Source organism: Mus musculus, chromosome 3, assembly GCF_000001635.26.
Source record: "Mus musculus strain C57BL/6J chromosome 3, GRCm38.p6 C57BL/6J".
Taxonomy (NCBI): domain Eukaryota; kingdom Metazoa; phylum Chordata; class Mammalia; order Rodentia; family Muridae; genus Mus; species Mus musculus.
The window spans coordinates 31,202,202-31,214,874 of NC_000069.6; the positions used below are offsets into that span (position 1 = coordinate 31,202,202).

The 12,673-nt window shown below is 45.8% G+C and overlaps 1 protein-coding gene across 3 annotated transcripts in view; it reads right to left on the minus strand.

Moving 5' to 3' along the window:
* Nucleotides 1-652: 652 nt before the first annotated feature.
* Nucleotides 653-12,673, minus strand: part of Slc7a14 (solute carrier family 7 (cationic amino acid transporter, y+ system), member 14) — a 107,714-nt gene continuing 95,693 nt past the window's right edge. For 2 of the 3 annotated variants that reach the window (XM_006535472.4, XM_030252613.1), the window contains exon 8: nt 693-7,197. In XM_006535472.4, the coding sequence (XP_006535535.1) occupies nt 6,875-7,197 (323 nt within the window). In that variant the 3' untranslated portion in view covers nt 693-6,874. Of the gene's footprint in view, nt 7,198-12,673 lie in introns of all 3 variants that reach the window. The other variant, NM_172861.3, reaches the window with a different exon arrangement.

Here is a 12,673-nt window from a genome sequence, read left to right on the forward strand (position 1 = left end):
CTGGGATTACAGGTAGTGTCACCAGGCCTGGATAGTTATCAGGTATAACTCTGGAATTGAAACAGACAATGTGAAGCCACCATTTATGCCATGGTGACTGAGTTGGGATGGTGGGCAGGCAGTGTTTTCCTACTTGTTTTCAAATGGATAGGAAAAAATGAGTTGAATGTTCCATATTAATCTTGCTGAGGGGATCATACTGAGGGGCAGAGATGCTGTGGCACTGGGGTAAGGGTGGTGCCCACATGTAGGACATAGCCAGAGAAAGTTTCTCCTGGAGAGTCCTCCAGAGCAGATACTCTGTACTGTCCTCCAAGGAGAAGAAAGGTTTTGTGGTTTTGATGTTTTGCAAGTTTACATTTGCTAGTTGATAAGCTGGGATTTTAAGAGTATTTTGATGCTGAAAATGAATGTTCCATAATAATGAGAGTAGTTTTAAATGGGAGCCCTTCTCTGCCTTTTCTACGGAGGATAATTGAAACACAGACGGCAAGCATCACTACCACATCTCCATTTGGGAATGGAGGGAAGCAGCAGGCTTCAGGCATTGTGAGGTGAACTAGCAGGGAAATCTCTCGTTTCTCCCCTCTCTCCTCTGGTACATTCCCGAGTAAACGTTTCACATGACTATGAATATTTAACAGCAAGACAGTTTTGTTTCTGACTTTCTTTTTAATAACCAAAAATTTAAATGTAAAGGCACACAATAAAGCTTTATGCATTTATTAAAATATACACATTTTGGTAAATTTATAACTTTCCCTTAGTATTTTGATAAATCAAAATATTATCAACACCACAGTCATTTGAAAATAAAACACACTTTATAGTACATGTGCATATTATCTCTTTCGTCAAGGAACATTACAATACCCCATTGTATGGTGCACCAATGGGAGTTAGGAACCACAAAACGAACACACAGTAACAATACAGCAATTTCATACAGGAAAAGGGAAGCAGCAGAGAACACACCAGAAATCACCATCTGCAAATGCAAGTTATACTCGTTAAGGACCAAACGCAACGGAACCAAGTTAGTGAAATTTACAGATCGTATTTATAACTTTGGGATAGGAATTGAATGGTTGTGTTACTTTCTCACAGTGAGAAAATCTAGCATGTCGGGTCTGGATGGTGTGACTTCGTGGATTGAGTACATTAGCCGCCCTCTTACAAGCCTGAAGCGCCTTCTCTCAGCCCAGAGAGTTGAGGTATTTAGGTGCGTTTACAACATTAACAGAGTCTCTGCTTTGGAAAGTGGGTGCTCGTGATTTCCAATGTGATGTCTCAACTTTCTGACTGTGAATATGACCAGTCATCAGCCACCACACTCAGTGGATGTCCTTGGACCAGGACGCCATCATCCCAACACCAGAATGAACACAGCCCTTCAGAGTCTGTGCTTCTCACAGAATTCATACCACCCAGTTTCCATTAGCTAGTACCACCAGTGTTAATGTCAGGAAACTGGAAACAGAAACAAGAAAGAGCACAGAGGGGGCTCTTAACAGAAACCCAGGCTGCCCGTGCTTCCTGGTTCTAACAGGACGCCATTCTTCTTCTCTACGTGATCTAACGTGCACTAAATGTTCTTAAGGAGTAAGAGGTTAGCGTCACCTGCGGTCAGGAGCTTCAACCCTGGTGTCTGTGGAAGTCTCCTTTGGGCTGTGTAATTCCATGCATGTAGAGTACTGATGAGCGGTTTTAACACTATTCTAGCTGATATGGCAAAAATACATATGTATTTCTGGTAGACTTTAACTTAAACACTTTGGGGCTTTTAATCCCTAAACATGAAACGAGAATATCCCATGTTTCTTCAAAAAAACCTTTTTATTTAAAAATATATGTGTGTATGTGACTGTGTGTATGTTCACGCGAGTTCAGTACCCGAGGAGGACAGAAGAGGGCACTGTAGCCCCTGGAGCTGGAGTGACAGGTGGGCGGAGGACATTGGTGAGCCCTGGGGATCAAACTCAGGTCCTGCGGAAGAATAGCGAGTGCTTTTCACTGCTGAGCTCGCTCTCCTGCTCCATGTTCTATATTTCTTAGAGAAGTAATTTTGGCAAAAGGCATGTGCCTGAGTGTTTCAGAATGACTCGTGAGCTGCTGAAACGAAGTGAAGTGAGTGAAGAGAGCGGGGCAGCCACGAGGAAAGCGGTCCAGAAAGGAAGTTGCTTTTAAGGATTTAAAAAAAAAAGGCAAATGAGACGGTCCCTGTTCTAACGTATTAGAGAAAGTAAAGCAGGACATAAGGCTGGCAGAGGTGTTTTACTGTCTGTCTGTCAGCAGTCAAACATACACTCCGAGACAGTTCTGGGAGGAGACAGCCTCTGGTCCTGCTGGTGTGGGGACTGTGGGTTGGGGTGCTGTTTCTAGCCTGAAATAATGTTAACTGAAACTGGGAACTTTTACAAGGTCAGGCCACTGCTGATTCACAGCTGGCCTTAGGGTCTCCAAAGGGCCTCTCTGTGGATAAACGAATGATCAGCATTAAAACCGGGGAGCAGGGCTGACAGAGGGAGACTTCCTAAAGATGTGTTGGAAACCCCTGCCTTAACAAGTCTCTTTGAACCAGGCACAAGAGTGCAGAGAAACCCCACCACCCTGCCCTGGCACCTTTTCTTAGCTCTCTTCCCTACCTCTCCATAGGAAATAGAAGCCAGCTCTGGCCCACTCCCTATGTGGAGACTAGAGTCTAAGGATGGACCAGTGCCCCCAGGACTTCCTGAGCGGATCCCGTTCTGGCTTCACCTTATCCTGTCTTTTGACCTTATATCACAGAGCATTAGACAGAAGGTAGGAAGCCTCTGTCTGGATCTCAGGAATTCCCTCAGCCCCTGGGGAAAACCCAGTGGCAGATGAGACAGTGATTTTCCCTAGTCTCTCTCGGGTGGATACTCGGACAGATGGAAATTCTCTTTATGATTCTGTATATTTAGAAGAGGGAGTCTCTGGTAATGTGCTTTCTAATACGAGTGATTTAAAGGGTGTTCAGTGTCTGAAGCCCTTTCAGCAGTGTAGACACTTCTCTTGGTCTTATTTTCCAAAACGGACTGAATTTTAGCAATGACAAGCCCAGAGGTGAGCATGTGTGCATGTGTTCCAGAGCACTCACATCAGAGAATAATGAGGTGGAGTCAGTGCTCTCCTTTCATATCCATGCAGGGTCCAAGGGTCAAAGTGAAGCTAGGTGAGGCACGCCTTTGACCCCATGTCTGTCTGGCCAGCCACAGATCTCATTCTTAGGAGTGAAGCCTTTCACATATTATGGCATCACAATACACTAGAGCACACAGTGGGTGCAGTATGAATAACTGCTGAATAGCTGATTCCTCTCTATTTCATTCATTCACTCAGTTTTCCCATGCAACCTATCACAAGATTATTTCTTTTTTTCTTCCAAGACAGAATTTCTCTGTGTATCCCTGTCTGTCTCGGAACTCCCTCTGTGGATCAGGCTAGCCTCAAACTCAGAGATCTGCCTGCCTCTGCCTTTGAGTGCTGGGGTTAAAGGTGTGTGCCACCACCACCTCGCTGTTATTTCTTGATAGCCACTACCCAGCAGGCGCATGTGGCTGTGCAACTTAGGCTTGACGCTTCTCTGTGGACTTTAGAGGTCTGTGCCCTTATGGGGGAAGGGCTTATTTTAATCATGTAGCAGTACTGGTTGTCATTACTGACAAGTCTATTATTTTCCAAGATGCCAGTAAGGCACATCCCTCCATGGCCTCTGCATCAGCTCCTGCTTCCTGACCTGCTTGAGTTCCAGTCCTGACTTCCTTGGTGATGAACAGCAATGTGGAAGTGTAAGCTGAATAAACCCTTTCCTCCCCAACTTGCTTCTTGGTCATGATGTTTGTGCAGGAATAGAAACCCTGACTAAGACACCCTTCATCGGAAAATGTAGCCAAGCCCTTGAAAGTTCTGCACCTGTGCACTATACACACTTCTGGCTTAGTGTTACCCTCTCTTCTGTTTCAGTTGTGCTCACCCCTTTTGTTTTGGAGCACATGCATTTTTTTTTTAAGATTTATTTACTTATTTATTATACGTAAGTACACTGTAGCTGTCTTCAGACACACCAGAAGAGGGCATCAGATCTCATTATGGGTGGTTGTGAGCCACCATGTGGTTGCTGGGATTTGAACTCCAGACCTTCGGAAGAGCAGTCGGGTGCTCTTACCCACTGAGCCATCTCACCAGCCCGAGCACATGCATTTTAATAGCTGCCTCCAATCTTTCTGAAATGATGCAGAGTATTGATAAATAAATAGAATTCAAAGATATTAAATTATCGGCTTCACACACACTGAAACCCACCAGAAGAGATTTCCTAAGATAAATATTTATAAAGGGACCCTTCTTTTAATGAAACCTCACAAATACAGTATTCAGATATGTTAGCTGATATTGTCATTTCTGTGGTTGATGGTATTTGAAAGTTGCCTTGTGAAACCTGGGACTCTTCCATAAGAGCTGAGAAACACAATGAACCTTGCTATGTACCTGAGAAAACTTTCCAAACAATGTTTAAAAAACCAAGATAGCTAAGAAGATGACCCCAACAATGTTAGAAAAATAAAGAGAGCAAAGACATCCAAAGCTACCAACGGAGACAAATGGCTTATGAAATGAGATCAATTCCTTGGCTCTGCACAGAATCAACACCAATAGCATTAACTAATATAACCCATGCTCACTCTCTTAGGCTACAGAAGATGCACACAGCTGCCACCAGACCATTGCTACTTTTATACCTAAACACCAGCAGTAAAAGGAAACTTTCTACTCACATGAAAATCTGTCACTTTGTATCCATATTTCTTCTAAACACACCTAAGGGAGAGAAGGTTACCCACGACTTCAGCTTAATAGATGCAATTTAACCAGGCAGATTTCTTGCTCCTAAACCAGTTTAAAACTTAGGTTTTAACATCATGAGATCAATTTGACAGTGAATTTTCCAGGGTGATTTGTCGCAGGCCAGACACTGGATCATGGTGGTTAAGTTTAAGAAAGAGGATACACAGTTTTGTCAGACTTTACATAAAAATGATACCATGAATATACTGGGTTCTATGTAATTAATATGAAGTGATCTAAAAACTGTAATTATTTGATTGCAATGGCATAGACTAGCTAGGGGCATGGTATGCAATTTATTATGCATTGTCTTAAAAAATAATTTCAACTGATATTTTTCTGGTATGCCTCTTGCATTGGTCATGGGGCTCCAAAACTGCACCTCCCTGTACTGTAAGCTCCAAGGGAGGAAGTTACAGGTCTCCTCATGCCTGCCACTTAGCCACTGGTGTATTTCAGCGAGTTAGCGCAACAGGAAGCGCACCTTTTCTCTGTAACTCTAGTGCATGCCAAGAAGACATCAGCTTCAGACTTTAAGAAAGGAGAATGTTTGTTGATTCTCAGGAGAATTTTTGGCAGATGATAAAGAGGGGGTTTGGTCTTTGCCCTACTTCCAGAAAATTCTCACAAAAATCTTAGTGTGAGGAAAATTGTCTTCATACACAAGTACACCCGCTGTTGAAGCCATGGGATCCATGGCTGCTGGGGGGATATAACTCACAGGCTTTTCCTGTCACAGATTCATCTGTCCTGTTTTGGGAAAATTCTTTTAAGCATTCCTCCGGTGGCCTACACTTAAATGTCACCAGGTAGCATTTCTCTGGGGCTCTGTGAAAGTACTTTGGGAAGGAACAGGAAAAAATACTCTAAAAGCGAGCTCTTCCGAAGCATGAGGTCCGTGTGGGAGTGTGATCTCTCTGAGCTCATTGACCTAAGTCCCTGGCCTTCTGCACCACCGTTTTCAACAGCAGCAGCCAGCCAAGTGGTTGCCTAGCTTGAAAAATTAAAAAAAAAAAAACCCTCTGCAGAGTTTATAATTTTAGAAATATGAAGTAAGATTTGTAATGTGATCTCAGTGGCAGAGTTACTTCTCCTCGAAAAGACTTTTTATCAGATTGTAAAACAAATAGCCTACTTATTCCAGGCATATCAGAGGCATGGCGTCACAGCCCACCTCTGCCCTTTCACCATCGTGGCAGGAGCTCAAGGTCTGGTATAAGGGAATGCATGACAGACAGTTCATGTCTGCCAATGCTTTTCTGACCTCTGTAAGAGATTGCTATCTAAGCTTTTACCTTTTTTTTTTTCCTCAAGCTCTGATGGTGGGTCTAACTATACTACTGTGTCTGCATGGGTGCTTTGTGGGGGATGCGTTCTCCGAGTCCTTTCTGGATCCTAAAATTATAGTCTGGAAACTGTAAGAACTTTGGTGAGTGAGGAACCGTGGGTCTGCTCCACGGTTAGTGGGAAGTTTAGTGAGAAGGTGAGGTGAGATGTAAGGACACAGTGTTGCTGACAGAGAAAGTCCTGAAACAGCCTGACCTACTGACCTGGGGGAGGAGCTCACAGCGCTGCTCTGGATGGGCTGACAGCTGCCTCACACTGCACTGCCGCCACCTTTGTGGCTCCTTCCCCCGGGGCTGTGTTCTCAGGTGGGATGGAGGAAGCTTCCTCCATCTCTGTAAGAAGCACAAAGATCCATCCTGCAAAGCAAACATTTGCTGCCATCGGCTGGGCATCTCACTAACAGAATTTCATGTAGTCTTTTGAGTTTGATTTTTGTTTGTTTGTTTGTTTAACAAGAGGGCTAGTTAAGGGCCCTGGGTAAAACCCTTCAACAGAATTCCCCTGAAGAGCAAAAGTAGCAAATGACAGGTTATGCCTGGGGATGGACCTTGGGGAAAGGCTGGGTTTGTGAAATGAGAGTTGGAAGAAGTTTCCACCTTCTAGCACATAGGCTGATGTACTAAGAAACCACCCTCTCTAGGCTCCTGCGCGGTTAGTCTTACTCCGGAGAGCAATCTAACTCGTCATTTGCAATCAGGGCCTCCGAGTTCTGTTTGTGTTTGCTTTTGCTTTTCGCTTTGCTACTCGTCCGGCTGTTTGCCTTCGCATCTGACATCTGTTGGTAATAGAAGCCTTTGTCCTCGGCGGGCCCACCCCAGTCCTCCTGGCTCTCGCCCTCGGTGGCGTAGGAGAACCCCTCCTCCACAGAAAAGGGATCATCCACATCGTAGCGCTGGTACGTGCTCTGATGCAGGGCTTGCTCTCGGGCGCTGATTTCCAAGGTGCTGTTCCAGATGCCATACCCAAAATAAATGAGCATACCTGTTGGGAGGGGGAAAGCACAATGAATAAGCAGCTATCTTGGGGCCCGGGGGCCACTGGGGAGATCACACCTGACTAGGGCTGGGGTGATGTACATTCTTAGATCTAGCACATTTTGGAAAGACTTGAATAATGCCCTTTCCAGCCCCAGAGAACACATAAAAAGCCCCTTCTGGTGGTCCTAGCTAAAATAAATGCCCTAGAGAGGTAGGATCAGGCAGATCCCTGGGGCCCATTGGCCAGCCACACCTGCTAAGCTGGTGAGTCTCAAATCTAAGGTGCTCAACTCCTGAGGAAAGGCACCTGAGGTTGGCCTCTGGCTGCCACATACACAGGGTACAAACCCAGGCCTCCCACCAGCAGGCACAGACTCCATGTCCATGCTCAGCCACAAAAAAAAAAAAAAAAAAAACAAAAAAAAAAAAACGGGCAGATCTCCCAAAGTGGTGGGGCACATCTGTAATCCTAGCACTTAGGACCTGAGTTCGAGGCCAGAGTGGTAAGATCCTGTCTCAGAAAAGGAAAACAAGTCAACAAAAGAGCCAGAGTTACGTCGAGGAGAAGATGTGTACAGCAGTCCACATTTACAGTTTCTGCTAAGCATTCCAAGGCAGAATGCTCGTACTCTTGGCGGGGTGGGGGATGGAAGTGGTGGTCAGGTTTTAGCTGAAGGTGAGAGATGGCTGCCCCTTTAGACAGGATCTTTTCAGTCACCTTAGCCCTCATCTTGCTTCCATCATTATCTCTCCAACCCCACCCCCATCATTACTCTCACAGAGCTATAGACCAGGAATCTGCACCTTTTGCTCTGGTTTGTACTTAGAGATCAGTGATACAGCCCTATGGGGGTTAGAACAGCAATGGCCCCCATAGGCTAATACATTTGAATGCTCAGTCACCAGGGAATGGCACTATCTGGAAATATTAGGAGGTGTGGCCTTATTGGTGGAAATGTGTCACTGGGGGTAGGTTTTGAGGTTTTGAAAGCTCAAGTCAGGCCCAGTGACACACTCTTCATGCTGCCTTTGCATCTGGATGTGTAACTGTTCACTGATTCATAGGCTGTAGCTGATGGATTGGCTGGTCAGAGATTCGGAAAGGGCATGATGGGAAAATTGGTGAGAAAGACAATGTGGGGAAGAAGGGTCTGGTTAGAGCTCTACAGACAGGTGAAGGGCATAAAGACCCTTCTGTCCCTTGTAAATGCTCATCAGAACGTGACTTCAGCTGAGGAGGAGTTCAATAATCAAGTAGATAGGATGACTCGCTCTGTGGATGGTCAGCCTCTTTCCCCAGCCATCCCTGTCATTGCTCAATGGGTCCATGAACAAAGTGGCCATGGTGGCAGAGATGGGGGTTATGCACGGGCTCAACAACATGGACTTCGACTTATCAGTGCTGACCTGACCATGGCTGCTGCTGAATGCCAGATCTGCCAACAGCAGAGACCAACACTGAGTACCAGATATGGCACCAATCCCCGGGGTGACCAGCCTGCAGCCTGGTGGCAGGCTAACTACTTTGGACCACCTTTTCTTTGGAAAAGACAACACTGTTCTTATTAGAGTAGATACTTATTTTGATTATGGGTTTGCCTTTCCTGCATGTAATGTTTCTGCCCAAACTACCATAAAGTCCTGGCCTCCAAGTAAGGCCCTGGCACCTGTCCGCCTCTTAATGATAGACACATAGTATTCTGATTTATCTTAGTGTTTTACACTCACCAATGGAATCGCTTGTTTCTGACCCCTAAGCTGCTTCTTTTTTCAATGTGGACTTCCAGACTGCTTAGTGGCACAAGCCACTGTTACGGCACGTACAACATCTGTCCTGTGATTATCTGTGTTGGGTGCTTCTAGTGTACAATCTTGGCCAAAAGCTGGTCCGTAATGTCTGTTAAATGAATGAACCAGAATTCCTGATGAACACAGCCTGGCTCACCGTCTCTGTGTTGACGTCACTCTAGCCAGAGGAAACAGCATCCTTCTGTCAAAGCACACCACTCACATGGCTAATGTCTCTTCTCCATGTTTTTGAAAAGCATGTTAGCCTCCTTTTTCAATTTGAAAATCCCTTGAAATTCAGAGTTTGTAAAGGCAAGGTTTAGGGAACCTATTATAAGAATGTGGGATCTGGGTTTAAATCCAGTCTGTCATTCCAACAGACACATCCTTGGACCTATGGTTTACCCTGTCAGCTTTCTATTCTGGAAACTGTGAGAAGCAGGGCTTGCTTAGTAGGCAAGAGTACCTGCTACACAAGCATGAAGACCCAAGTTTGCATCTCAGCTCTCTCTCTCTCTGCCTCTCTCTCTGTCTCTCTCTCTGTCTCTGTCTCTCTGTCTCTGTCTCTCTGTCTCTGTCTCTGTCTCTCTGTCTCTCTGTCTGTCTCTCTGTCTCTGTCTCTCTGTCTCTGTCTCTGTCTCTCTGTCTCTGTCTCTGTCTCTCTGTCTCTGTCTCTCTCTCTGTCTCTGTCTCTCTGTCTCTCTCTGTCTCTGTCTCTCTGTCTCTCTGTCTCTGCCTCTCTCTCTGTCTCTCTCTGTCTCTCTGTCTCTGTCTCTCTCTGTCTCTCTGTCTCTGTCTCTCTGTCTCTGTCTCTCTGTCTGTCTCTGTCTGTCTCTGTCTCTCTCTGTCTCTCTCTCTGTCTCTGTCTCTGTCTCTCTGTCTCTCTCTCTGTCTCTCTGTCTCTGTCTGTCTGTCTCTGTCTCTGTCTCTCTCTCTCTCTCTCACACACACACACAGCTGGAGTGGGCATGCATGTGCCTGTAATGATGAACATAGTGACGGGCACAGGAACGGGAGGATTGCTGGAGTTTCCTGCTTATGATTCAGAGACCCTGTCTCATGTGAATAAGGTAGAGGGTGATGGAGCAGGACACTAGATGTACTCTGCTGGTCCCTCAATGTTCTTTAAGAGGCTTGAGCACGTGAACACATGTGTTCATGTATCACACACACATTGCACATACTTAACACATGCACAGAATACGCACAAAAGAAACTCAAACAAAACCCACCCTTGTCCCTTAGAGTCACAGTGACTAGTGGATAACCTGGGGTAAAACGAGGCCATGGTGTGGACACTGAGGTCCAGCATCCCTTGTCGGCAGCATCAGCATCTTTATCTCTGCTGACCCTGGCCATGTGCTCAGCTGTTTGCGCAGAAGACAAACCTAGCCAGCTTGCCTTGCTCTGGCCCTTGAGAACTCGTGCTCCATCTTGATTCTGAAGCTTGTCTCTTTAAGTTTGGACTTCTCCCCTCTTGTCTCAAATGACTTTCCTTCCAGCCCCCCACCAGTCAGTGGAATCAACTTTGCAGGAGCCAAAGAAAGCAGAGATTTATGGTCCTAATTGGTAATAAAGCCTGGAGTTAATCATTTGCAGATGTAGATATTTGGGCTCAAATAGCAGCCTGGTCTTTTTGGGTGGGGGTTGGGTGGGGGGAGTCTTTATTGTCTGGGGGCGGGGTGGAGGTAGCTATGCCAGACCGTTATTACTGTGTGGAATCAGACCCCCATTCAAACTTCCCCTAAAAGGGCCAGTGTGTGCATGCTTAGAGAAAGCCTGTTTGGAGCATGCCTGGGAACTGAGGATTGCACGTGACCATGTGGGACCAGCAGCACCTCTTTCTGGCTGAGTTTTTCATCATTGCTCATTTCTCCTGAGCATCTAGGCAGGTGCCCAGCCTTGCCCCTTACTCCTGCTACATTAATCCTCCCCTTACCCTCCCCTCTCTTTCTCTCCCTCTCTCCTTTCTCTGATGCAGCTTATAGGCAGTTCTTTCTCCCACTGAACTGACCACTTTCCTGTTTCCCTTGCTTCCATGTCCCTGCCCCTACACAGGTCAATGTGACTCAGTTACTGGGTGACATTGGTTCTGGCACACTTTCCTTTCTCCCAGAGCAGATATGTGAGTATCAGGGAGACTCCTGTTATGGGTCCTGATGTAACGGCTCTAACATCACAGATAATTGAGCCAGAGATGACTCTACAGGTGAACAACATATCCAATGACTTCATTTTACAGGAAAAGCAGAGGCTGGGGGACATTAGCAGAACCAAAGCCAGCCTTCTCTTGGGTAAGGTCTTTTGCACACCCAATCCTTCACACTTCCCTCCCTAAGCTGACTGATGATATACTTATTGCAATAAATATTCAGTGAGAGTTAGGTCTATGTGTTCTTTGGGAGTGCCAGGCCCAGATGTAGCATGTATATGCATACCTGCCACAGATATGCTAATGGGTCTTCTCTTGTTTGCTGTGACATTCCCCCATAGTTTCAAATGCTTCTTATTCCTTGCCAATATACATTTCAAATACGCACATTGTGATGGGCAGTGAATTCAGGCAGCCTGGGTAGACAGAACCATCTTTTAGCATCTTAAATTCTGACTGCTTTTTTTTCTGGCCCCTGAGTCAATTCAGGAAGAGTGGTATGAAGTCAAGAGAGAAGGTGGGAGAAGAGAAAAAGTGGAGAGGACAGAGCACCAGAGGGAACAAGTGCAGAGGGCAAGGGAGGGAGAGAGAAGCGAGCAGGAACTGCCATCTGTCACATAAACAAGGGCTTTGTGTGGAGGAGTAAACAGCGGGCTGAAGGCCTGCTGTGTGGAAGCAGGGCTTTGTGCTTCAGCTTCTCTTCTCAGCTGGCTTAGGGAAAGATGCATAAGGTAGCTCTGCAACCTCAGGAATTCTGGGAATCCCAAGCCACCTAAACCATCGGTCACATGGCACTGGCACTGTGTGCCCAGGTCCTCTGGTCACAGTCAAAGTGCATGTCTCTCCAGGCACTCAAAAAGCTATATAGGTGCTGAGGGGTGTGTGTGTGTGTGTGTGTGTGTGTGAGAGAGAGAGAGAGAGAGAGACAGAGAGACAGAGAGACAGAGACAGAGAGACAGACAGAGAGAGACAGAGACAGAGAGACAGATAGAGACAGACAGAGAGAAAGAGACAGACAGAGACAGAGAAAGAGGGACTCTGCATCTCATGGGCAGAGAACTGGGATACAGAAAAAACAAGGCACTAGGAACTGGAGAGATGATGCACAAACAGGAAGACCCAATTTGGATCCTTTGAATCCATGTAAGAAGCCAGTGCAGTGGCACATGCCAGAGCTAGAGAGGTGGAGACAGGTAAATCCCTGGGTTTGCTGCCAGCCTGGTTGCCCAAACTGGTGAACTCTAGGTTCACCAGTCTAACAAGATAGTCTTTATCAAATAAAAATAAATAAATAAATAAATAAATAAATAAAGTTAATAAAGAATAATCAAGGAAGACACTGCAGTCAACCTTGGTTCTTCACATATACGCCTCACATGTATACACACAGAGAGAAACACAGATATACAGACATACACATACAAAGGCACATACACAGACATACACATACACACAGACGCAGTCATACACAAACACAGACACACACAAACACACACATACACACAGACAGACACACATAGACACACACACACACACAGAC